The sequence below is a fragment of the Eschrichtius robustus genome, chromosome 3 (assembly GCF_028021215.1).
Source record: "Eschrichtius robustus isolate mEscRob2 chromosome 3, mEscRob2.pri, whole genome shotgun sequence".
Taxonomy (NCBI): domain Eukaryota; kingdom Metazoa; phylum Chordata; class Mammalia; order Artiodactyla; family Eschrichtiidae; genus Eschrichtius; species Eschrichtius robustus.
In genome coordinates this window covers 160,727,149-160,753,967 of record NC_090826.1, presented here as the reverse complement: position 1 = coordinate 160,753,967, position 26,819 = coordinate 160,727,149, and the positions used below count along the sequence as shown (strand labels likewise).

Genomic DNA, 26,819 nt, shown 5'->3' with positions numbered 1-26,819 from the left:
GTACTCTTTCTGTACAACTTCAGTTCCCCTCCCTAAAAACATTAGTTCTCTGTGTGTGGGTCTTTTGTTATTATTTCAAAATAGTGTCAGAAGCGATTTGGAGAGATTTAATATATTTGAAACTGCTGGTGCTTAGATATTTGAAGAAATCAAGTTTTGGAAGTCCATTATTAGAATTAAATATCATCAAATCAGAAATTAACTGAAGGTAATTTGTAAATTAACATGCCAGAGAGATGCAACATGCAAGTAATCACATGTGGTTATTTTTGTCTTTTACTCCCAAACTTGAACTGTAATTTTTTTTCTAGTGATTATACAAATAAGGAAATAAACTTCAGTAAATGTGGAGTTCAGTGACTTGAGTTAGAAATAATTTTAAAATTTTATTTTAAGATAGTCACATAACTTAGTAGTTCTAATTTCTTTCTTTATAAGTGGGGTTGAAGGCAGAGCACATGGAAAGGTATACTTAGCAGGTTTTATTGCTGTTCTTGTTAAACTTACGAATTCTGCTGTTTAGCAAAATGAAGCAGGTTTGGTTTTTTCCTTCTGTACACTGTGCTTCCATGTATTATTAAAATTTATATTTGATTTAAAGTTAATACACAATTTGCTCTTAAAGCAAAGATAATTTAAAATATTGAGTGGTTCAACAGAATATTAAATCGTAATTCCTGAAAACTATACAGTTATATTTGAATTAAATATTAAGTAATGCCATCTAGTGGTAACATTTCCAAGTTTAGTGAATTTGAAAATTTGGTATCTGCTTTACTAAATGTGGACTTCAGAATTTATCAGCTAGGTATACTATATCATTAAAAAGGTTTCTGGAAAATAGTTTAACCTAAGGGTTTTTTCCTTTTTGGTAGAAAATGAAGGCTCTTCGGTTATGTTCTAAAGATCCTTTCTACAAAGTGCTAATTGAAACACATTATTATTCTTTATTGTGATAATTAGAGCCACAACTATTACCTGTAAATAGTAAGCATTGGGAACAAAGTAGGCTTAATAGTAAAACAGAAGGTTAAAGTTTATTTAGTTATAACCTTTTCCCAGTCTATTCAGGGCCTATTATGTGCCAATAAATGAGTAAGACTCAGGTAACTGCCCTTAAAGGCACATGATTGATTGTTGGTCTCTGTGTTTAGAATATTTCAGAAGTGTTGACCATAGGCAGCCTTCTTACTGAAAATGCTGATCTGTGTGAACAGACTCAGGAATCTGCATTTCAAACAAAGGCCTTTAAGTTTAAAAATTATATTCTATACAAAGTTTGAGAATTATGGTATATTCTATACAAAGATCATATGTTAAAATCTGTCATTTAGGACCTTAGAAAACTATATGTATAAATTTAACTCATATATGTAAATGTTAAGCATCTGTTAGGGAAGGAACAGATAAAATCAGCCATACCTTTAAGCTTCCAGCATGCTTCTCAAAAATAACAGAGCAAAGAGACAAGCTGAAAACAAGCTGAAGTGGTGTGGTACTCTTTCCTAACTCTTGGCATTATTGTAATGCTTAACATTATTAACATCTTTTAACAAAGCAAAGGTAATATCCTGAATATCTCTTATTTATTATCAAATAGTACATTTTGCTAAATGTTTAAAAAGGACATTTACATTTACATAAGCTGTCACTGCCCTGTTTTCGTCTCCAGCTGTTTCTCCTATTGGATGTTACCCTATCATTAAACAAGTTTCCCTCATTACTGAAGTGACCTATGAAATTAACTTGAAATATTATTTGCCTCTGAAGTTACTGATAATACTCACATATTAATCTGGTACTCAGACTTTTCATTTATAAAATAATTTTCTCCTCCTAGGTATTTGGAGTAGATGACAATCAAGATTATAATAGGCCTGTTATCAAAGAAAAACATAAAGATCTGGTAAAAGATTGGGCTCTCAATTCTGCTGCAGTAGTAATGGAAGAAAGAAAGCCACTGGGTACACCTGGATTTCACAGCTCAGAGGTATACACATCTTTCTCATATTTTTTACATGCACAAAATATAAATTTTTATCATTTGTAATTACAGCTGACCCTTGAACAACACGGGTTTGAACTGCGCAGCTCCACTCACACACAGATTTTTTTTCACTAGGTACATACTATGGTAGTACATGATCCATGGTTGGTTGAATCCAAGGATTGGGGACCATGGACACAGAGGGCCAACTGCAAAGTTATACATGGATTTTTGACTACATAGAGGGTTGGAACCCTTATTCCCCTCACCCCCCCACCTTTGTTCAAGGGTCAACTGTATATTATTATAAACAATTGATATATCCTCTTGTAAAATACTTTAAATTAATATGCTTTTGTCAGTGAGTGAAAATGTTAAATTTCAGTAAGCAATTAATGAACTATATGCTCACTAATCAAATTGACATTATGAGATAAGACAAAAAAATATACACTGCATATACTTTCTAGGAGGTCATGTATTTGGAATGGAAAGATCTGTCATGCCAGGAAGCATGTGTATGGTAGTGCCTGATAGATACAACTTACAAACCTAAATAAGTGCCCTTGTAGTGCAGCCCAGGATGTAACTAGAATAATGTGAAATTAATTAAGGGTGGCTTGGTTAAGATAGTTTTGGAGTCAGTATAGTATAGTAGAGCTTCTAGGACCTGAGTGCGAATCCCAGAACTGCCACATTTAACAGAATACCTTTGAGTCAGTCATTTCCCCTCTCTCATCTTCAGTTTTCTCATCTATACAAATGGCATTTTTGATAAAACCTATTTACAGGGAAGGATGTGAAGCATAGAAAGTACCCAGCATCGTAATTGTCTGAGATTTATTCAGTCAACAAATGTTTATTCCCTTATCAGAAATATTAGAATTTCATTCTACACTGATATGTCGGAAAGAAGTGTTAAAAAAAAATGTATATGACTGAGAATTATTAATTAATTATAATTTATTCAACTAACAAGATCTAACATTCAGTGGACGCTTTCTGCGTACCATTTTACAAATAATGAAACTGAAGTATGTAGAAATTAATTTGGTCAGTGTCTTAAAACTAGTACCTTGTGGAGCCAGAATTTGAACCTTAAGGAGACTTGATTTCTTAACTCATTCTCTTATTCTTATATTGCCTTTCAGGAAATGAGTTAATTTAAAATATACAAGTAGTAAATAAATGTTGACTATAAATAAAATAAAATCTTAAGATATAAATAAAACAAAATATAAATGAGGTATTGTATTTGTGTGAAATGTAAGTATTCTTTATAGACAACTAAATACACATATATGTTTGCTTATTAATGTAAAAATTTTTCCTTTATGGTCTGCTATTTCCTGAAAACTGTCAAAACAATTACTGTATTTTAGTATTCTTTTTTCCTCCTTCATCTTAGAGAATTTTTATTTTGATTTCTGTTTTATGAGATGCGTAATTTACTTATTGAAAGCGAGTGATACTTACTTGAAGCAATGTTTTAGTATTCTGATTCATCTAGAAAGGGTGCTGGTGATTGTGAACTTGTAGGACTTCCTCTTCTCCTCTCTATCCCTTCAGCCCATGCCAAGTAAATTTATATATAGCCTGAGTATGTACCTGCCTTTGAAGGAGTCACCTAAACAAGCCATTAGAACAGTCTGCACAGAATGAGTCTACATAAATGTGTGTCTTTGAAACCCACCCTGTTGTGGGTATTCCTAACATGATTTGTACTGGTACTTCCTTCAGTCTCAGAACTGTGAGCAGCTCCCACGAAACCTTGGAGGAAATTCAAAGATTCAGCAGACTTTGGTACCCTTAGGCTTCACTGTATGTATGTCACTATGTGTACAACTTACTATTTTAATCTCTTATTCTTGAAATCATATAGTATATAGCCTGTATGAAATATTTATCAGTTTCTAGCCTGTCATTTGACACTTTTAATAAAATATTGTTTTGAATAATTCAGAATAAAATTTGGTCAGAGCTTTCCATTCCTTAGTTGTCATTACAGGTTCAACACTAAGCATTGGCTTAAACTTTCAGTGAGGAAACATTTTTTCTATACTCCTAGATCTTCCATATTAAATGCCTAGATTGACCTAGTCTTAAGAATTACCAATATACATCCATAAGTCTGTGGAAGCATATCATGAATTAAATTCTATTTCACAGTTGACTAAGTACTTGCCTTAAGGACAGATGTAGACAGGGGCAGGTCTAGGTTCAGACTGGTTATACAAAAATCCTTAAAGGTTGAGTCATTTCTAGCTTCTTCTGGAAGTACTAAAGTGTTGTAGAAAGAAGCCTCAAGCTTTGGGTTTGTTTTTGAAATCCCTGAAGACATGACCTGGGAGATTTAATACTCCTAGAGACTCTGGAACCAATCTGATTCCTGGAAACATTTAGAGGGCTGGAGAACAACTTAGAAATAGGTCTTTAAACTCTCTGTTCTGTAGAATGGAGTAGAACTAACTTCACTGTGGTAGCCACAAAGCTACTGTAGTACGCCCGAGTTTATTTAGTAGCAGTAAATTTTAAGCTCTAAGAGTTTATTTTAGTACCATTGTTAGTACTTAATAAGTACAGAAAATTATACTACATTCACAGTAATAATGTTGTAGTTAAAAGAGGTGCCTAGAAAATCTTCAATTTATATATGAGGAAATTTAGTACATGATAATATATCAATGTGAGGTTTAAATATTGCTTTGTATGATAGGTTAAATGGAATTTAATGACTAAATGGAATTCTGTGAACACGAGAATCAGATTTGACCAGACTAGGTCATTGCATTTTCTTGTTTCTCTCCTTTAGGAAGGCACATCTTCATCTGGAAACAAGCGTTGGGTTTCACAATGGGCTAGTTTGGCTGCCAATCATACAAGGCATGATCAAGAAGAAAGGATAATGGAGTTGTCTGTACCTGTTTCTTTAGAGAATGGTATTTTCTTTCCTTCTTTTTTTTTGTGAATCATACATCAATTTTTAAAATACTATAAGCTAAATCTATATAGTGAGACGTAAATTAAACCTAAATAAACATATTCACATAGTCTCATGCTCATACTAAATATAGATTTTATTTTCAATAAAAATGCAGATATCATTAAAATATACCCCTAACTGAAGATAAAGAGATAATTTGTAGATGAAGCATATATATACACACTCACACGAATTTATATGTGACTTTATATGTATACAACATATATATAGATGAAAATTTAAAAATAAGACTAACACAGTTCCAAACTATCCCATTCATTAACACAACAAATATTTAAATGCCACTTTATGCTATATGTTCAATGAAAAAGAATTTACTTAATATGTATTTAATTTACTTAATACATCATTTGCAAACCTATGTAATATGATTTTTATTACCTTTTTATTATATTTCTGTGAACTGAAATATAAAGTTTCTTTAAAAAAACACAAAATTATATGCCTCTTATGATTTTGTTATTAGATTCAGTTAATTACATTCTTAATTAAAAATAAAACTCAAGGAGAATTTGTATGTGGCTTTTTACCTGTATGCTTAGTTGTATTATTGGAAATGGAAATAGAAATTTATTTTGTCTTTGACTTGTGACACCCAGAAATCTGTTTAGGAATTTTGTAAACATTAGTCAGCAAGTATTTGAGCAAGGTACACATCAGTGTACTAGAAAAGCTATATAATTTATCATAGAAGCTAGAAGTAATTTTTAATATTACCAAAAATCTTTGGAAAGACAGAGTAATTTGCAGCTTGGTTCACATAAACTGATTACTGTTTGGGAAACAAAACAGACAGAGAAGCTAGGCAAATTTACAAAAGAGTCATTATAAAATTATTATTAGCTGTGGAAAGCAAAATTTTATACTTGTTATAAAAATTAATAGTACTTGGCCTTCATTATTTCATTCCTGTTTCATGTTCTAAATGAACTTACTTAGATAAGCTGATAAATCTACTTATAATCTAAAATGTTCTCGTCAAATATTCATTGAGTGTGTGTTAGGAGCCAGGACAGTGTGAGAAATCCTAGAAAAATACAAAAAGATAAAATAGCTATTACAGTTTAGTGCTTCAAGTAGCACTAAGGAGATAAGACATAACCAAATAACATGATTAATTGCTAAATTAAAGTTACATCAGTAAGTTATTGGGTATTTTCCTGCATTATAACCATAGTATTGCTATGAAGTTTAAATGCTAAAATTTTAGAATTATAAAGGGAAGAAAAGACCCACAGAAGCTATATCTAGTATCTTTTTCCCACTTATCCCCAAAAGATTTAAATGCTTTATATGTTAATTTATATTTCCCTAAAAAGATCCCTTTTCTCAGAAATACATTCCATTTATAAGCAGTCAGGAAAGTCCTCCTTAAGTAGTATTCTCAAAGTCTCTCACATGGAAACATCAAAGTTATATATTTTCTCATTGGCTTCTCAGTTTGAGGCTTTAATATACCAGAAGATCATAAATTTAAAAATACCTCAGTTTGTAAAATTATGGCAAGTCCTGTCACCTTTTTTCCGTTCTTATAATTTTTAAAAATCTTTTAATGAGCTTTGAATTTTTTTTTTAGAAAACCTTGTTAAAATTCTACATTTTCTGTTTTACTTAGGAAATCCAAACTTGTCATTCTTTCAGTAGATAATAATGCTTGTTAAAAACCAGGTGTATTATTATTCTTTACTATGTAATTCAAAGTATAACAAATAAACAGTGTTTATTAGTCATTATTTTTGCAATTCTATGTACCCTACATAGAGTCCATTTTTTGTGAGCGAAACTTCACAGATGGGACAACTCACAAAAGCAAGAATGAACACAGTAAACTTCTCTGCCATAAAACACATTAAGCGAAAAAAGAGAGCAACAGATGTAGGTTTAAGATCAGATGACCCTGATTTTCATCTCACACAATTTGCTTTCTTGACTCTCCTATTAGTAATCTACCTATTTGTGCATTTTGGCATTGTATTTTCTTTTTAAACTACACTGTCACAATGTTGTCTTATTTATTCAAAGTTTTACTTTATACTTAAGCCATTTCTTAACTTCAGAATCTAAGGTAATATGGTACTCGTTTGCCCCAGTAAGTTCCTTATTTGTTGTTTTATTTTATAGATACAGATATCAGTGAATCTGGCCTTTCAGTGAGAAGTACTGGCTCAGCAACTTCCTTGGCTAGTCAGGGAGAGAGAAAGAGACGAACCCTTCCCCAGCTTCCAAATGAAGAGAAGTCTCTTGAGAGCTCCAGAACAAAGGTTATAGCACAGAGGTCAGAGATAGGAGAAAAGCAAGACACGGAACTTCAGGAGAAAGAAGCACCTACACAGGTATACCAGAAAGATAAACAGGATGCTGAGAGAGCCCTGAGTAAAATGAACAGGGCAGTAAATGGTGAGACTCTTAAAAGTGGTGGAGATAATAAAACCCTGCTTCACTTAGGCAGCTCTTATTCTGGAAAGGAGAAAAGTGAAACTGATAAGGAAGCTTCTTTTGTAAAGCAAACATTAGCTAAAATCCAGCAACAAGAACAAAAGGAACAGGCACAGTGGACACCTACTAAATTATCTTCTTCAAAAAATATTTCAGGTCAGATAGATAGATGTAGGGAGGAACCTTTTAAACAGGAGTCACAACCTCAAGAAAAAATTCCAGGACTTTCTACAAGCAAAGGAGAAAGAGTGATACAAAACGAGGGTAAACGAAGAAAAGCTGAGGAAATTCTGAAAAGTCAGACTTCAAAGGGAGGAGACAAGAAGGAATCCTCCAAGTCGTTAGTGCGGCAAGGAAGCTTCACTATAGAGAAACCTAGCCCCAACATACCCATAGAACTTATTCCCCATATAAATAAACAGGCTTCATCTACATCCTCCTCTTTAGCGTTAACAACTGCCAGCAGAATACGAGAAAGAAGTGATTCTATGGATACTGATTCTAGTTTGGACACAACCCTTATTCTAAAAGACACAGAAGCAGTAATGGCTTTTCTAGAAGCTAAACTGCGTGAAGATAATAAAACTGATGAAGGCCCAGATACTCCCAGTTATAACAGAGACAACTCCATTTCACCTGAATCTGATGTGGACACAGCTAGTACCATCAGTCTGGTTACTGGAGAGACTGAAAGAAAGTCAACCCAAAAGCGAAAGAGTTTCACTAGTCTCTATAAAGATAGGTGTTCCACAGGTTCTCCTTCCAAAGATGTTACAAAGTCATCATCTTCAGGTGCTAGGGAGAAAATTGAAAAGAAAACAAAAAGTCGTTCCACAGACGTAGGTTCTAGGGCAGAGGGTCGTAAATTTGTGCAGTCCAGTGGAAGAATAAGGCAGCCTTCAGTAGATTTAACAGATGATGACCAAACCTCTAGTGTACCTCATTCAGCCATCTCTGATGTTATGTCGTCTGATCAGGAAACTTACTCTTGTAAATCTCACGGAAGGACTCCACTTACCTCAACGGATGAGCATGCACATTCCAAACTGGAAGGAAGTAAAGTAACTAAGTCCAAGACTTCTCCTGGAGCACCTGGTGCATCCAGTAAATCAACCACTCTCCCAAGGCCACGACCCACCAGGACTTCCCTCTTGCGCAGAGCCCGACTTGGTGAAGCTTCAGACAGTGAACTCGCCGATGCTGACAAAGCATCTGTGGCTTCTGAAGTGTCCACAACAAGTTCGACATCGAAACCTCCCACAGGAAGGCGTAACATTTCTAGGATTGATTTGTTAGCTCAGCCTCGTAGAACAAGGCTTGGCTCATTATCAGCTCGCAGTGACTCTGAAGCAACAATCTCTAGAAGCAGTGCCTCTTCACGGACCGCAGAAGCCATCATTAGAAGTGGAGCCAGATTAGTACCTTCAGATAAATTTTCTCCTAGAATTAGAGCTAACAGTATCTCTCGACTCTCTGACTCCAAGGTCAAAAGTATGACCTCAACACATGGCTCTCCTTCAGGTAAATTGGATCCAGACTTTTTATAATATTAGCATATTTCTTTTACGTTTTGGGACTCCTTTTTTTAAAAATTAAATATTAGTGTTGATTCCCAAAATTTTCAGCAGAAAGGTCATGCTGTAGAGGGTTTTGTTCCTATAAAAATTACTTTATTTAGCTTAGTAAATGGAAAATTCAGAAGTTATACACACTTCCAATTAATGTCCTGGTGCAAAATAGTGATTTCAAAATTAGAAGTATATTGAACCGATTTGGAAATTTTAATTGTCTAGTTGGTGAGGTATCTGGATTTGTGTGTCAGAGTTAGATTAGGAATTATTATCTAGTTTATATAATAGAAATTAATAAAAATTAATATTGTGTTTCTAAAAACATGTTTAACTTTTAAACATCTTCACATAATTCTAAGAGTCTGAAGAAAAGCAGTATACCCTTTATTACTCCTTTCAGAGCTAAATGAAATAATCAGTTTTAGCCTTTTTTCCCATTTATTTTGAAACGTCTTGTATTTTTTTAAGTTAAATCTGTTTATGGTCGGGGCAGGTGAAAACTGATCCTTAATTTATTGCAGTGAAAGAAGATGGATTTGAGAGACAGTCACTAAGCACGTGGGCGAAACTGGGCTATAGAAATTTAACTGGTTATGAGCATTATCTCATAAGGTGCCGTTATATCATTTAACTATAGTAATTAGCTGTCATTGATTGTAATAATTACAAAAGCTACTTTCTCCCCACTAGAATTAACTGCTTCTGGCATATTTGTCTGTTTATATACTTCATATTCAAAGCCATAGCCAGTGAGAATACATATGTGACCAAAGAGTACTCAGACAGATATTGGTGTGTGTCCTGTAAACATGGTCTCATTACTTCATAATCAGCTTCATATGTGGGTGTGGCTGAAAAGGACAGTTGAGGGGAAACCAGCTGTTAAAAGACTTGAAGATTCATTTTCATCAATCATCTTAGTGAGCCCTAAGTCTTGAGTGAAGAGTAAAGGGGAAAGTTGGTGTGCAATCTTTTTTTTTTTTTTAATTTTTACTTCTGTCACAGTACAGCCTACAAGACCCAAAACTAGTGGTACTTGGCAAGTGTTATTTTTTTCATTTTTTGTTCCTCCTCTCTCCTCTTCACTGCTGCTTTCCTCCACTCCATTCACATTTCCATCTCTCTCCTGGTCTATGGGTGAGGTGATGATGATCATCATGGATGTAAGCTGAAGATAGATAACATACAGTCCTGATTCCAAAAGAATAGATGACATTTCCGTTATTACTGTTGTCCTCCTTGTTTCTACACTTCAAGCTTTGGTTGGTGGTTCATGGGTTTGTTGCCAAGTATTTTAAAAGTACTCTCACTTGATTTATGTTTCCCCAGTGTTGTTATCTGTTGTTCCATGTGGCTCTGCTTCTTCAGTTCACAGTTCCTTTGTGCTGCATTCTATGGTGTGTACTCTTACCAGATTTCTTCTGCCACATTGCTTGTTTCTTCACCTCATGTCTATTTAAGTACATAAAAATGTTTTAAGTATTCTCCTGTCTTAACGTAAGCTGTGACGTAAGTTGTATGTTACCAAGTAGCATGAAACTCTTGGTAACTCTTCCTTCGGTACTAGTTATCTAGCTCTTAACGCATGAGTGATCTGATTTTATTCCTCAGTGTTTACCAGAGGGGCTTATTTGAGATGCAAACCAAATATGATTACTTCAGCAAGTCTAAGAAACAGCTGTAAGATGCCATATATGTGTGTGTATATATATATATATCTTTAAAGATATATTTTGTTTCTTGCTTCTTTGAATACAGAACTTGATAAACATCTTTCTATGTCCAAAAAGTACCTTGAATTGCTTAATGAAATTTCCTAGGGCAAACTGATGTGTGTGATCTTGGCCTTCTCCATACTTACTAGCAGTATATTAAATAATTAGAGTCATGGAATTTAATAGTTCGAGGGGTTATTCAGTTTAGGGAACTAAGGCCAAGAGATGGAATAACCTGCCCTGGTCACCTAGATATATATAGCAAGAACAGGTTGAGAATCCAAGGCTTTTAATTCCCAACCTATTGCTTTTTTGACCACAACCAGTCTAGCTCTGAGAAATAGTCTCTACTTGTGTGCAAGCTTCCAGAGGACAGCTGGACTCTATTGGATTATTATCATGAATATATATAAGGCCAATATACAGTATAAAGATTTTGGTATTGTTCACCATAATCTTTGTAATTATGATGTTTTACCAAGTTCATGTTCTCTTTTCCACCTCATTGAGCCTGAAGCCACATTGTGATCCAGGATTATATATTCACATTCTCTCAAGATGCCCATTTACAGTTTTATATCCTATCTAGGACAATGACCAGGGTCTTTCAGTCAGGGTAACATACTAAAATAGTTACATGTGGTAGGTAGTAAAAATTAAAACAAACAAACATACTTTTTTGATTTTCCTAATTGAGGTGTCTTTGATATTATGACATTTCTACTTAATATAATTATAAATCTTGAATGGAAAAAGAAAATAAAAATTCATAGCTTTTGAAATATGATTTAAAAGAATGTGAAACCATACTTTTCAGTGTTGCTATTCACACTATAAACTTCAAAGATCTTAGAAGTATCTGAACTTAGAGCCTGTGATGTCCAAATTGTCATATGTAAAAACAATTCTATAAAGCTTCAAACTCTGTATTTTAACCTATGTTAAAAAAAGCTTTTCAAAGAAATATATGTGATAAAAATAGAAGCATGGAAATCTCGGATTTAGCAAAATTAAGAGGAAGGTTTCTTTTATGCTTCTTTAATTCTGATGTAATTTGTTTTTAGGAGTTTAGTTTCCCCCCACACCACCAAAATTTCTTCAATGATCCTTCAGTATGAAGTTATATTAAAATATCCAGATTTATTCTCATACGATACATTTAAAACTTAGCACCCTGAATTATCAAAATAAAGCAGTTGGTTTTCATTATGTTTTAAGTACACATTCTAAAAATTTTAAAAATCATGTTAACATCCTTAGAATTTTTTTAGACCATTTGCTTTCCCACTTTTATTATAATCCTCAAAATTTATAGGTGGTAGGAGTTAAAAGTTGGGCATGCATGGCTTGAGTTGTTTTTTCTCAGGTCAAAGGCCAATACAGAACACTGTCAGGGATTTTTTCCCTCAAATGGTCTTACTGCTACTTGCTTATAAATATACATGTAAAACGTGTTTGTGGCTTAATTTCCCACAAAAATATTCTGATATAAGTATGAAGATGCAATGTTTGTTTTCTGAAATGTATTTGTTACATCTGTAGATGTGGATGTGTTTTGATGTCAACAGAGTTTTGGTTAACAGTAAAAGAAATCAAAACAGTCACAGATAAATGATCCGAATAACTCTTTTTCCCTTTTTAAGTTATTTATACATCATAGATAGTATGTTTTCTTAGTGAAATGTAGTAGTTTACTACTTCCACAAGAGGGAGTGTTGCATAATTTTATAACTAAAGTCTTTTTAAATAATGTAACTAAAATAATTTTCAGGTTAGCTACAAAATTAATTAAGCCCATCTTAGAACTTTTTCTCATTTTATTATATGTGCTGTCTAGCACTTCATCAACCCAAGAAGCTTCTTAGAGATTGGCATTTCAGATACCTTCAATACAAATTTTCAATTTAAGGATTTATCTGAAATGCCTTATTAGTACCAATGTATGAAATAAGCCTAATGATATAAAATTACATTTGATTCTCTAAATGATTTTACCTAAGCAGGATGAAATTCAAGAAAAAAGTAAAAAAATTTTTCAGCACTGGTAAAAAAAAAAAAATCACAAAAACAGTCATTCTATGAGAAGTCTAGGATGTCTTTTTTTTTTAAATTAGTCTAACTTGAAATGTTTTTTTTTAAAAATATAAAATATTTATTTTTTGTAAAGCACTTGGAACGAATTTTGCACTCTGGAAGTCAGTAGACCTGGCTTAAACTTTGATTTAAGCAATGCAAGACCTTTCTAGGCCTGATTTTTATCTGTAAATTCAAGAATTTGGACTATCTAATGTCTAAGGTCATTTTATTCTAAAATTCTATGAAATAAGAAGGCACTGGGGAAAGTTAAAAACATTTTTACTTGAAGTTTGCTCTGCAATAGCTAGCAGATTATAGGGATTTTTCTTCAGTTAAAATGTATTGATGCTACAGTTTGGAAGCAAAGATTAAGAACGCAAAGGTATTGAGAGAAGTTCTTCGACAAGTAACAGGTCAGAGGTCCTGGCTTTAAACTCCCTTTCCCAGTCCCTTTTTCACCAGTAGTCATCATTTCACTTCTCAGTTCTACACTTTGCTGTTACACAAGCCAAGTTTTGTCCAGAGGTTAACTCGAGCTTTGCTTCATAGCACACCATGTATGATATGCTTTCCATTGGTAAAGATAACCTTTAATTGTTCGAAGACTTATTAATCATATTTTCGTTTTCTGCTATGTCCTACTTATTTTATCTCTCAATTTCAGGAGAACAAACCTAAATATGTTACCTTTCAGGTTTTAAAATATGCTTTGTTCTTTTGGTTGCTTTTCTTTTTATTTTCCTTCATTCCTCCCTCCCTCCCTCCCTTCCTTCCTTCCATTATTTTTTAATTTTTTATATAATTTTAAAGGTTACTTTTCACTTACAGTTATTACAAAATATTGGCTATATTCCCCATGTTGTATAATAATACATCCTTGAGCCCATCTTATACCCAATAGTTTGTGCCTCCCACCAGGCCCCCATATTGCCTCTCCCCCTTTAAAAGTTATTATTAGAAGCTTCAGTATTCTTACTGGATTCTAGATAGACCTATAAAAATAGGTGGAAAGTTTATGAATTTCATTTGAAAAAGAAGTTTCTCTTTTATTCTTTTCTCCAAAATGTAATGATTCTCTGACCTCAAGACTTAGACTGTTAAAATTAAATTCTAATGTGGCTCAACTTATACATTGTCTCCTGACATTTAGCACTTGGTTCTCACTTTCTCATTCTGCTTTCATGCGCTCTGCCACTCATGAAATCTATCAGCCGTTGATGCCATTCTCTCTAAATTACCTCTACATTAACTACCTGAGTTCCATAATACCTGCTTATGTTTTCGTATCTTCTGCAGTTTATTAAAACTCTTTGTTATTGGTTTTGTCTTCTCTCCAATTTTCAGTTTTAGGTATGGTTACATAGTTTCCACATCAAAAATCAGGAACTTTAGTCTAACAAATAATCTTTTTTTATTTATGAATTTCCTTTTATGAATCATATTCTAGGATAGCAAAATAAAAAGCATTTACCATTTAATGAAATGCCTTTATTAAAAAGTACAGATTTGTTTGCCATATATCTAATTGCCTTGCCATATTTCTGTTTTTTAAAAAAACTTCTTTGTTCTTGTTCCTTAACTTTTCCTAAAATTGTTTTCACGTCTCAGGGTCAGTTCAACTTAAGGAGTTTTCAAATGTCTAGAAATGAGTAAATTTCCACCATGGTAAAAGTAATATTTATGTTAATGAATTATAATGTTAAAATCAGAAATTATATTTATTACCCCCTTCAAAAAACTCTATGATTAATTACCTGGAGTTCCATATATGTATTTGCATACACTTTTACAGAAAGCCGTGAAGTTTCTGCCTATCTTCATTCTGTCAAATAGGAGTTTGAATCCAGACAAATGGGTAGGCTCTGATTTATGATGTAGTCCTGATTACAGATTTCTTTTTCTCTGTTCTTAAAGCAGTTCTGGGGGCAGTGTGTATCAATTTTATTTGAGAGCCAACTCAGCCTTACAGAGCCCCAGGCAAAAATGTAGTTAGGGGAGGAAAAGACCGGAAAGGCATAAAACTCTAGTGGAGTAGTATGAAGGAATTCTAGACTTCACAAACCTACACAGCCTAGAGGCAGTTTCTGTTTTAAAAGAGAGAGAGAGAGGTAAAACTCTTCTAATATTAATAGCAGTTGGAACTTACAGCAGGAGCTAAGGTTTTATCACTTTAGCCACCAAAAACATCTCATGCTTTTTACTAGTTTTTTCTAATTTGAGAAAAGGAAATGGTCAGTATCTAGGAATTAATTCATTTATTCAAAAATATTTATTAAACATTTGTTAGCCGGACACTCTGCTAAGTGCTAGGTACATGTTAGTGGCTTAAATAGGCATAATTCCTGCCCTTTTGAAGTTTACCATGAATTAGCCGTTATCTCCCTGTTTTTTACCTCTTTATGCTTCACACTTTATGTTTGATTCTTATATTAACAGTAGTAGTGATCTGTCTGCATTAATTTGTCTTCTGATTTTCAAATGTGTCAGCAAAACCATTTTTTAAATCTTTACTAACCTTAAATAAGAAAGTGATTGCCACTTTCTTTAATGTGACTATTGTCAGTATCTTCTGTGCCATAAATGTCAGTGGTTGTGAGAATAGCTTGTAGGTTTTATTGCCATTGTCTGCTTTCACCATATGCTTTCAGTGTCAAAGCAGCAGTTGTACTGAAGATGCTTTGTTGTGTTTTTACCGTGTAAAAAGATTTTTTCCAATCATAGCATAACAGGATGTTGAATGACAGAGGTAATGTTTTTTTTTCCTGCCATAAGGCATAATTTCCACAGCAGGAATTATGCATATTTGTATGTTGGGAAAAGAGGGTTTTTACCATCTCCATGTTGAAAGTCCATGTGGCATGAGGAAATCTTTTCCTTTATTTTTATTTCTGTTGTTGTTGTTGCTATCATTTAAAAAAATCCATATCGTCACTTAAATGAGAAATATTTGCAATTAAATAGTACCTGAGTTAATAAACATTTATGAATAGAGCTTGCTTAGTTGTTTGTCATTAGTGAATTTTTCATCTGAATGTTTATTCACCATGCTACAGAAAATGTGATCTTTCTATTCCTCTTAATTCGTCATTGTTTTTAATTCACCAAAGTATAATGTTTCTATCTTTAAGGAGTAGTAGACTTATGGTTTTTGTGAGGTATGTGTACATCAGTTATTGAAAATTGTGCTGTGTGTGCTCTCATGGTGTTTTTGAAATCATGATTTTTATTTTATCTCTTTTAAAAGATAACATAATAATTCTTTTTTTAATAATTAAACTAATTTAGTAAATTCAAGATGGAGGCGCTTTCCTACTGATTATGCTTCCACCTCAGAAGATGAATTTGGATCAAACCGTAATTCCCCTAAACATACCCGTCTACGTACTTCTCCAGCCCTGAAAACGACTCGATTGCAGAGCTCTGGGTCAGCAATGCCTACTAGTTCTTCATTCAAACACCGGATAAAAGAACAGGAAGACTACATCCGCGATTGGACTGCTCATCGAGAAGAAATAGCCAGGTTGGTTTTAATGGGTTATCTCTAAGAGTTGAAATTGTTCCAACTTGATAACAAGTTTAGCTTTTACTTGGTTTGTACCAATAGTCCAAGGAATGAAATCCACAGATAACTATGAACTTAGTTTTGTTGGTAGTATTACTGTCTATCCTTTTTTTTTAATATGGTATTTTGAATGTGAGTGCTACTTACATATTGTAGAATTAATTTATTTTGGTAAACCACCCTTTCTTATTTCTAGTAGAGATACTGATGAATTAATATAATTTTTGAAAGGTAGTCAGTATCAGCTCTACATAATTGAGAATTGTGCAGCTAAATTTTTGATTACTTTCCTTTTACCTTCCAAAGAGGTAATAAATAGTGTACTTGTTAGAGATGTTGCTAATGTTCTCTGGGGAGAATTAGAGTTAGTCAGATTATTACTCACACTTTGGTGAGTTCATTAGATACAGTCAGTACAAGCCTTTAATAATTAAATGAAAATAATATTTTGAATGTTAAATAAATGTATTTATAATAACCTTAAGATTACATAATAAAAAGTAAAATTCATGCTGCAGATGTGATTTTTAATTGATAACATTGTAGTTGAACATTAAAGAGAGGCTCTACTCAAATAAATGCTATAGTAGTTAAGGGTTTTTTAAGTTTGTAAGGTATTAAATTTTACGGCAGTATGCCACACGTTACCTAAACATTTTCACTGTGTACATGCTAAAATTATTTCTGCCTTTAGTTTAAGACCCTAATCTTCAAGTTTTATACTTGACAACATTTATTAAAGAATTTATTTATAATAATTCATAAATGCTTTTTAAAAAAGTTTTATGATGATTTTATGATGTTCATCTTTTCTTTTCTTTACTCTGTGGACTTCTGTGAATTGTTTTTTTCTGGCTCATTAGTTTAATGTTTTTTTGGTTTTTTGGTTTTCTTGTCTTTAATGACTGTTCACTTGTGATTGCTTTTAGTTCTTAAAGAACATGCCCTTCTAATCTCATTGCGCTGCTTAAACATTGTTTTTTGGCCATATAAATGACAATAATTATTGAAGCATTGTAAACCAGTTCTGATTAGAGTACAGGCATATATGTGCTTTGGGATCCATGAATTATTATGGGCCCACAAAACTCCTGTTTGTGAGAGAATCTTGACACTACATTTTTTCTTGTGGGCACAGCTGGCAACAGCAGGCCTTGCTCTTGTCTCATCATTTTTCTCCTTCCCATGCAGAAGTCTCACCACGTGAGCTCAAGGGGTACCTGGGAGAACTAGAGTGTTCTGCTTTTTCTTAGGAGGCTTTGCGTCTCAAGCTGTCTACCCCAAACTAGGACACCTAAACACCTTCTTCTGGGCCAAACCCACTTTCCCTACCCCTAAACAGAAAAGAATTATGATACAAAGGGGAAAGTGAATAAGAACTGTCTGTTATATTTTCACTTAGTTTTATTTTGTTAGTATGTGAATTTTATTACCCTTGTCTATGTATATTTTATTATCTATAGTAGTACTCTAAAGCTAGGCTATTTAACCTCTAATGATTTCATGCCTTTTTCCTCCAGTTTCTTAGTAGCATTATGCTAATAAAACTTGCTATTGGGATTTAATTTTTCAAGGTATATTTTTCAGCCATACATCTCAAAGCAAGAGAAAGTTCTTTTTGTTTATTAAGAAATTTAAAAAGGCGGGCGGAAGATAGGAAGTATGCAAGGAAAGAAAGTTAATGTTGATATTTAATGTTCCTATAAGACGCTGATAAGTTTGCTTAATATGAGGAAATTTATTTTCAAATAACTATGAATCACATACTAAATAGAATGGAGAAATACATAGCTTTATTTCTTTAAATTGGCTACCACTTTCACTTAAGAAAACTCACATGCTGGAGCAATACTTTTTAAAGAGTAATAGGTAAAGATACTTTTATTTGAAAAGCACAATAATGATTTTAATTTATTACAAAATGTTTTATGCTTTGTCATACTCTATTTGCTTAGATTTTAGAGCTATATTACTAAACGAGCACTTTGTAAGTCTGTACATAGTAATTATTTACCTTCGTTTAAACTTAAAGCACAAAAATTCCATCTGGAATATAAAGAATATAAGCAAAATATAATATATTTAGTCTTTCAATTTAAAGAGGAAACTTTTTTCCAGGTACCCCCGATACATGTGCTTTCGATAGCGCTTGTCCCAGTTTCTCCATTATAACACAGATACAGATTTGCTTCCCTTAGGAATTTCTTAGATTATACCTTTATGAATTTTAGGGTAAACAAAGCTATAATACCGCCTTTACAAATTATCAAATATAATACATTTAACCTAAAAATTATACTGGAAGATTACATAATTCTCATTTGAATCACAATGCACTTAAAGATATTTCAGTGTTTTAGATTCATTATTACACATTCCACTGTAACATTAAATTTTTTAGGAGAGAGTTCTAGTTAACAATATTTTATTTTAAGGTTTAACAACCAGTTCATTATAGGTATGTTATAGGAGAGGATTAAATCATAAAGGCAATATAATATTTTATCCTAATGTTGATTGAAGGTATTATTTGCAAAGGTGAGATCCTCTTGCATCTTTACACCTCTGCAGTTTTGTTTTGGATCAAGTTTTTATATGCATAAGTTCTTTATATATATTGTATATATGCGTGTAATCCGCGTCCACTCAACAAAGAATTCCTAAGCAACTCCTATGAGCAGAATGTAGTGTTTAGCATGAGTGAACTGTAAAGATGACTTAGACATGGATGTCCTCAGTTCAGAGTCAGAGGAAAGAAGCAAAGGTGTTGTGTGCAGTTGATACAGGCAGAGTGACAGAAGAGGTTTTAAAAAAGATGAAGTTTGTCCAAGTATAAGATGTAAAGGTATATAGTTAATGGATGACCAAATTGAAGATAATACGGAGCCAGCTAAATAATAGGAGACTTTGAATGCCAGCTACGAAGTGTGCACATTATTTTATGTATGTTGAAACTTTAAGATTTTTGAAAAGGAAGGTAACTTAAGATCTATATTAAAAGAAGGTAACTCTGAAGGGCATTTTGTAGAATTGTTTGAGAGAGAAGAGAGCCTAGAGATACACTAGTAATCTATTCTAGAAGTTAATGTGCAAGATATTGAAGACCTGAGACAAGATAGTGGTAGTGAGGGTACAAGTGGAGATATGGACGTGTAACAGTTGACAGCGTTTGATGATTGCCAGCATGACTCCATGGTTGTTCAAATGGATATTGGTAAGAATAAGGAAGACAAAAGACAAGAAGGAAGACAAGCTTCGTTTTGGACATACTGACTTTAAGGTACTTAAGGAACAGCCATGTGAAAGCATATGGCTCTGCAACATAGGAAGCTGATGAGAGCTAGATTCATCGTTTTGGAAGTCAAAGAGAAAATACTTGAAGCTGTGGTCATAGACGATATTGCCAGGAAATGGTGAGTGAACCTAGAATACTGTTGAACTCGGAGGTATAACCTAAATTATAAGGATGCAGTATAGCTGAATGATCAAAATCGTGGACTCTGGGATCAGGCCTTCTAGATTGAAACCCAGCTCTACCCACAAGGTCTGTATGACCCTTGACAAGTTAAGTAACTGTGCTCTAGTGATCTCATGCATAAAATGGATGTAACAGTAGTGCCAACTTGAGAGAGTTGACAGACTGATGCATGTACATAACCTAGTGCTTGACATATATAGTAAGCTATCAATAAATGTTATATTTAAGTGGAGTGCAGAGAAAACTGTGGTGTGTGTGTATACTCAAATATGATTATATTTAGAACTTAATTGTGAGCTTTCCGTTTTCTGTATGACTCCAGATGTAATTGGAGTTTCAGAATCAATGCTATATTCTTATAATTTATAAAATATTCTATTAGGCTTACCCTATACAAATAGGACACCTAAGAATCTCAACCAAGGTTTTGTTCACATTTTCAATCCAAACATTATTTTAAAATGTTCTTTTTTACCTGAGAATAATAACGCTGATATGTAAGTGGTCTGTTTTATTTTTTAAATATTGAAATGATTGTTAAATAAATGTAACACAGAACACCCACCTAATGAGTCCTACTCCCTGATTTGATAGCCTCCAAAGTAAAGTCATCTGACACTTCATGTCAAGAGGGAAAAGGCTTTTATTATTACTAAGTCTTTTACATATAATACTTTTATTAGTGAAATTCAAATAAGAATACCTATTAAATACATTTTTTAAAATTTTAAAATAGAACTATGGTTTATATTTTTCAAGCCTAAATAATATTTGCAATTAAAATTACAAATGTATGGTAATCTTAACGGTGAAAAACCAAATACTTGTAATTTTAATACATTACTAAAAGCTTTTTTGTTTTATTTTTTTGGTAAGAGTCAGTTTAATTTAGTGGCCAGAATTAAGTAGTATGGGGTTCCTTATAATCTATAAAGTAATGTAATGAAACATCTATGCATAGCAATCTATTTTAGTTTAAAAAGTTTTTTAATGGCAATACAGTTAAAGGATATACTTATATTTGGGAATATGTGTGGAAGTGAGCTTTAATAATACTAAAGTATTTTTTATTTTGGAGAAAAGACCATAGAGGTAAAAATTACATTATCAAGGAATAAAGTACATCTGTTCAGTCAGTTTTAAGCTTTATTGGTTCAAAATAGCTAAAGTCTAGGTCCAGCCTGTGTCTGTTTGTTCTGTTGGGCTAGGCCAGATCCAAATAGCAAGGGTAGGAACAAAACATCTGCCCGGAATAACTGTCAAATGACAGTTATTCTTCAGTTTCTGTATAGTTTTTCAGCGTTTCCTAGATATTATGCCTTCATCATATTCTCTGACCTGAGGGTACCTTATACTACCTCTTTGCATGTACTTTGGCTATCTCAAATCTTGCTCATTGAATAAGGGCAGTATTTTCCTGTCCGGTGACTTCACACCATCTTCTTTTAACTTGAAGACTTTGTGTCTGGGGGAAATGGCATGGGGTGGTGGTGGTGGTTGTTTCTTTAATTTTTCTCATTTATTTAAGAACTGTTTATTGATGGCCAAGAGTGTGCTAAGACCTTCAAAGTTATCTTCTTATCATTACCTCTTCATGACTTGCTCAGTTTATTTGAAGCATATTCATAAGTTTAAAGACTACACTTAAGTAAATATAACTTATCTGTGGTGCTAAGCTCGCGTTTAAACTTAGTTTCATTGAAGAAAATGAGAGGTAACTTTTAAAAAAAGTATATAATTAAATTCCTACCTCTTTTGATGGCCAGAAATAGATTCTACATACTTTATTCCTCTATTTGGGCCAGCCATTAAATTGCTTTGGCTACCCGAAAGAGCTTCCAATTTCAATTTATTACTCTCCCAACCTAAGCCAGTCTTTTGTGGCTCAGATTACCTATTTCTCCCAATTCTCCGTGCTTTCATTGAATGCCCACAATAGATGTGGATTGCCGTAATTCTTTCATTAAGGTTTTTTGTAATATTGCATCAAAATTCCATCAACATATAATAAATATAACTGAGAGTTTCCACCAAAAGAAGAATAAGATCTTCCTTATCAGTAGGAAACTTTTTTTGTGAACCTTCCCTATAGTCTTTGGCTAGGTCAAGTATATGAGTTAATCTTTATGCCTCTTGAGAGCTAGGCTTCTTTGATTCTTTATTATAAAGAATTCAACATAAGATTTTCTGGAATGTCTCTCCTAAAACTAATTTTATATTTTTATCACTTCTGTCATTTAAAAAGTAGACTAAATTATTTCTTAAAAGCTAAGTAAAGTTACAGTTATAATCTCTTATCCAGTGTTAAAATAACAAGAGGTTTGATTTGTTATCATTTGCTTCAATGTTAGGATTCTAAAGCTAGTATACTTCTTTAATAGCTCATCACTTTCTTTTTTCCAGTAATATCAAAGGCAATCTCATGCTCATGGTTTATATGTATATCGTTTGAAACTCTACTTACCTATAAAAACTTTTGAAACTTAATATGCTATAAAAAAGATAAAGCAGATATTTTCCTTTTCAGTTAGTTTAAAACCTAAAAGAGTGTTAATGTTGGCAATTTAAATCAATAAAGTCTGATAGTTTGTTTCTATCATGGTTATTAGGTCACACTTGCAAATATTGCATGTTTAATAGGACATGCATTTCACAAGGACTCTTATTTTCAATATTTTAAACTTCCAGTATACCCAAAGCGTATTATTAATACATTTTCTCCTGTTTTTAACCCTTCAGTGAAAAATAACCTTTAATTGATTTAAATAAGAAAGGGGACATTACTGAGAGAGTTCACCTGAGAAAATCATAAACTTCATAAAGTATGTCCTCGTTACCCCACCTTTTTACAAATAATGCATATTCATTTCTACAAAATTTTTGAAATTGGATTATTTGTTCTGACACTAAGGTAGACAAAATTAGCACAGATGTTATAGAACTTAACCCTGAAACTATATTTCCTTCCTTAAGGACTGTTATCCTATCCATATTTTATAATAAAATAAAATTAAATGTGAAAATTATCCATTTTTCTAATTAGAGGGCTTGAGTTTTTATTGGTATTGCAAAGGAAGCAGATGGAAGCAAAACTCCAAATAAAAGGTCTGTTCATTTTAGAATTTCCTCCTTCAGCAGATTTATAGAGGTGGAGATTGAGAATAAGAACAGGGGTTATAAACTTGGAGATCAAAGAAAGAACACAGAATACAAGAGATATATAACACTACATTATTGTAGAATATTCTAATAAATGTAATCTAGAAGTATTGCAGAATTAATTTGTAAACCTAGATTGAACAACCATATGAATAGATCCATACTCTCTGTTGAGTCATAAAACTGTTATTTCTGAAGATATTCATAACTTTGGCTTTTTTTTTTCTTGATAATTTTATATGTCTTTTAGAATTCCTAATACTGGTTTTAGTAGGTGTTAAGATTTTTAAGCAATGCAGATTTAAGTTAATGGTCTATATTATTGAGTCAGCTTTAAGATAGGAATTGCCATGCAAAGAAACAGCTGGTATATATGCAACATACTTGTAAATTAAAAGAAAGCTTTTTGGGTGCCTACTAACTGAACAGTATACGTGGTATATACATTAAGAGTTCATTGTAGTACAGCTTTTACTGTATAACATGTTGACATTGCTGTTGTTTGTGTTTTTTCTAATTAATTCATTACTGCTTTCTACAAGTATCAGAAGCTTCATCGTACAAATGTCTGCATAAAAAACATTAAAAATAAAATAGATGGTTAGATAAGTAAAAGTTGTCTATTTCGTATCTCATTAAACTGGGTTATTCTGTTTCTCATCCTAGTTCATTTATTTTAGGAAATTACAAGAGTGGAATATTTTATCTAAGGAAACAGTTTACACCCATTCTCAAAAGAATTACATCAACAGTTAACAAGTTTTTAAAAATTATATGTGGAATGGTAATATGAGATATAGTGTGATGTATAGAAAGATCTGGTTACACCACTTACTGTTTGTGACCTTAACCGAAAAATAGTTGCATAACCTCTCCTGAGGCTGATTTTCCTCATCTACAAAACAAGATGATTAATACCTCTCTTACAAGGTGGCTGTAAGAATTAGAGTTGGTGAATATAAAGCTTCTTTATAATGGTTTTGATTATAATATAATGGTAAGTATTGGTTTTGATTATTTGAAAATATAATTCTAAGCTTCTGAAGCCGAGGACCCTGTCTGCTTATTCACCATTGCAGCCCTTAGGGCCTACCACAGTGGCCAGATCAGTAAATATTTATTGGTAAATAAAAAGGAATTGACCACAGATTGCTTCTGTTGGGCCATAAGCTTCAACATAGCTTTTCTTTTTAAATCTGTAGTTAAGTTTTTATGCAATTACTGCATTCCTTGAAAGTCTTTCAAGCTCACATTTTGCATAAGTTAAAAAACTGTTACATTGTGCTTTGGATTTTAGAGTTGGGAATCTTAAAACAGGTACTTTACAAATATTCTGTCATTCCAAAACCTTCCCTGTGGAAGTAGCCAAATAGAGATCATGTGCAGTGGATGCATAACTTAGAAAATGTTCAGTTATCACCAATAACAATTATTTAATTCTTCAATCCATGTAGCTAAAAATACAAATAAATGGCTTTATGGAAATAAGCTCTAAACCTGGAATCTGGCCCTGTCTTAGCTACTTTTAAGTTTTGTGGTCGTGAGCAAGCCAGTAATTTTCTCCGAAAATGTGTCTTTATTCATAATCAGATAAGTTCTACCTCACAAGCTCTACCTCTACCTTGTGACCCTCAAATGACATATTGTGTACTGTGAAGTATGGTATATGGTGTAAAATGCCATGCTGTGTCACAGTTCCTCACCTTGGTGTACTGTACACCCCTTGGGCCGTCTGGGGAAGCTTAGGGAGCTCTTCTCAGAAGAATGTTTCTGAATGCATAAACGTAAAATACTTAGAATGACAAAGAAATCCAATTATATTGAAATACAGTTATCAAAATATTTTTAAAGGTATATAGTAATATATGGTTCTCTGTTAACATACTAAATGGAATGTTATTGCTGTGGGTTTAATGAACTGCAGTAATTTTGAAATAGTGATGACTAAGTGTTTTGAGGTACTTGTAGCAACTGTAATGTGATTTTGCTGACAAAAATCAGCAGTATTGCTAATACCACTGTTGTTTATTGCTTGTATTTATAATTGAAAGAAATGCTAAGTTTCAGTTAGGAGAGTAGTAAAAATAAAGTTGTAATTGCTTTTCTCATTCAAGTTCATGGACTCCTTGAATTCTGTTCACCACCCCCAAGTTTAAGAACTCCTGTATAGTCATTAACATTAACAGTGTATTTTTAAAAGACATATCACTACTTCAGGTGTTTAACATGTATTTTTCAAAGTGACAACTTGTAGATGATGTGCAATTTAGTTTTATTAATTTTTGGAGTTAAAGTTTAAGACTTTGAGTATCAAATAGTTAATAGCATGTCCAAAAAATCTTAAGTTTTGAGTACAAATCTTTAACTAAATATACAATTTATGTAACTGATTCTATCAAAATGATTGTTTCTAGACCTGTTATTTGAAAGTATTAAACTTCTTTTCTAAAATTATTGCCAGGATCAGCCAAGATCTTGCTCTCATTGCTCGGGAAATCAACGATGTAGCAGGAGAGATAGATTCAGTGACTTCATCAGGCACTGCCCCTAGTACCACAGTAAGCACTGCTGCCACCACCCCTGGCTCTGCCATAGACACTAGAGAAGAGGTAGGAGATCTTCATGGAGAAATGCATAAGGTTCTTTCTTTTCTTTATTTCTTTTGCTTTTAGCTTTTTGCTTAGTTTATTTTAGTTACGTCCACCCTTCCTGTTTGCATGAAGCTCTGCATTTTCCAACTTTGCTTTAACAAGTTTCTTTTATGTTTTTATAACAAAACTAGTAAAGGCTAACATTTTGTCTACTATTAGCATGAAGCTATAAAATTATTTAAAATAAGCACTTTGTAAAATATGAAAATAAACGGTATCTGAAAAGCAAACCCAAATTTGGTAAATGTATAAATAATAAATAGTTGTATAAAGTTTTTGTAAATTTTACATAGCTTCTTAACTAGGAGTTATCTCTAGTAGCAAAGAAAGAGAAAAATTCTACAGTTTTCACGACTTTAAATAATTCTGTTGATGAATATACACATGCATATGTATACACAAAGATTCTTCAAAAATTGAAATATACCTACACACACACTCAAATATGTGTATTCAGTTTTGAAACATTCTTGTGAACTCTGCAATGTAATTTAGCATATATAGACTATTGCCCTTCCAAAACCAGGGCCTCCTGCCCTCCCACTCCAGGGGGCACCATGTACATACATGGCTCCAGAAGGTGCCTTTAACATATAATATAAAAATAATGTAGTCTGGCCATGTTGGCTCTCTTGATTTGGTGCAGAGATACAAACAAAAGATTGGCATTTTGAAAAATGAATTATAGTTTTATTAGGACAAAGCCACACTAATTTGTTTAATTATCATCTGGCAGTTTTATGCTACAACGTCAGAATTGAGTAGTCGGACAGAGGCTGTATGGCTGCAAAGCCTAAAATATTTATTATCTGGCCCTTTACAGAAAAAATTTGCCAGCCCGTAATATTGATGATTCATTCCACTCCCTTAATTTTATAAAATAATGTTCTCAATAGTAGCCAAAAATGGCTAGCCTTTTTGACAAATTTAATTCTGGTAAACTGTACTACTAAAATTTTCTTCAGTTGCTTTTTGTCACATTTATAATCTTATTCTTTAATGGTCATTTTTTGGTTGTTTTTTTTCCCCTTTATGTGTTGTCTAATTTGGTAAATGATGTTTCATCAACCTGTGTAGAGTTTTGTTACCACAGTGATCAATTGTAAATGTATATAAAAATCATTCTTATTGGGGAAGAACAAAAGAATCCTCTTGGTGGCAAGACATACACAATTCTTCT

The 26,819-nt window shown here is 32.8% G+C and overlaps 1 protein-coding gene across 10 annotated transcripts in view; it reads left to right on the top strand.

Moving 5' to 3' along the window:
• Positions 1-26,819, top strand: part of CEP170 (centrosomal protein 170) — a 146,601-nt gene that overhangs the window by 106,541 nt on the left and 13,241 nt on the right. For 5 of the 10 annotated variants that reach the window (XM_068541669.1, XM_068541675.1, XM_068541667.1 and 2 more), the window contains 6 exons: positions 1,841-1,990; positions 3,728-3,808; positions 4,800-4,926; positions 7,113-8,948; positions 16,075-16,309; positions 25,450-25,627. In XM_068541669.1, the coding sequence (XP_068397770.1) occupies positions 1,841-1,990; positions 3,728-3,808; positions 4,800-4,926; positions 7,113-8,948; positions 16,075-16,309; positions 25,450-25,627 (2,607 nt within the window). The remainder of the gene's footprint in view (positions 1-1,840; positions 1,991-3,727; positions 3,809-4,799; positions 4,927-7,112; positions 8,949-16,074; positions 16,310-25,449; positions 25,628-26,819) is intronic. The other 5 variants (XM_068541676.1, XM_068541671.1, XM_068541677.1 and 2 more) reach the window with 3 other exon arrangements.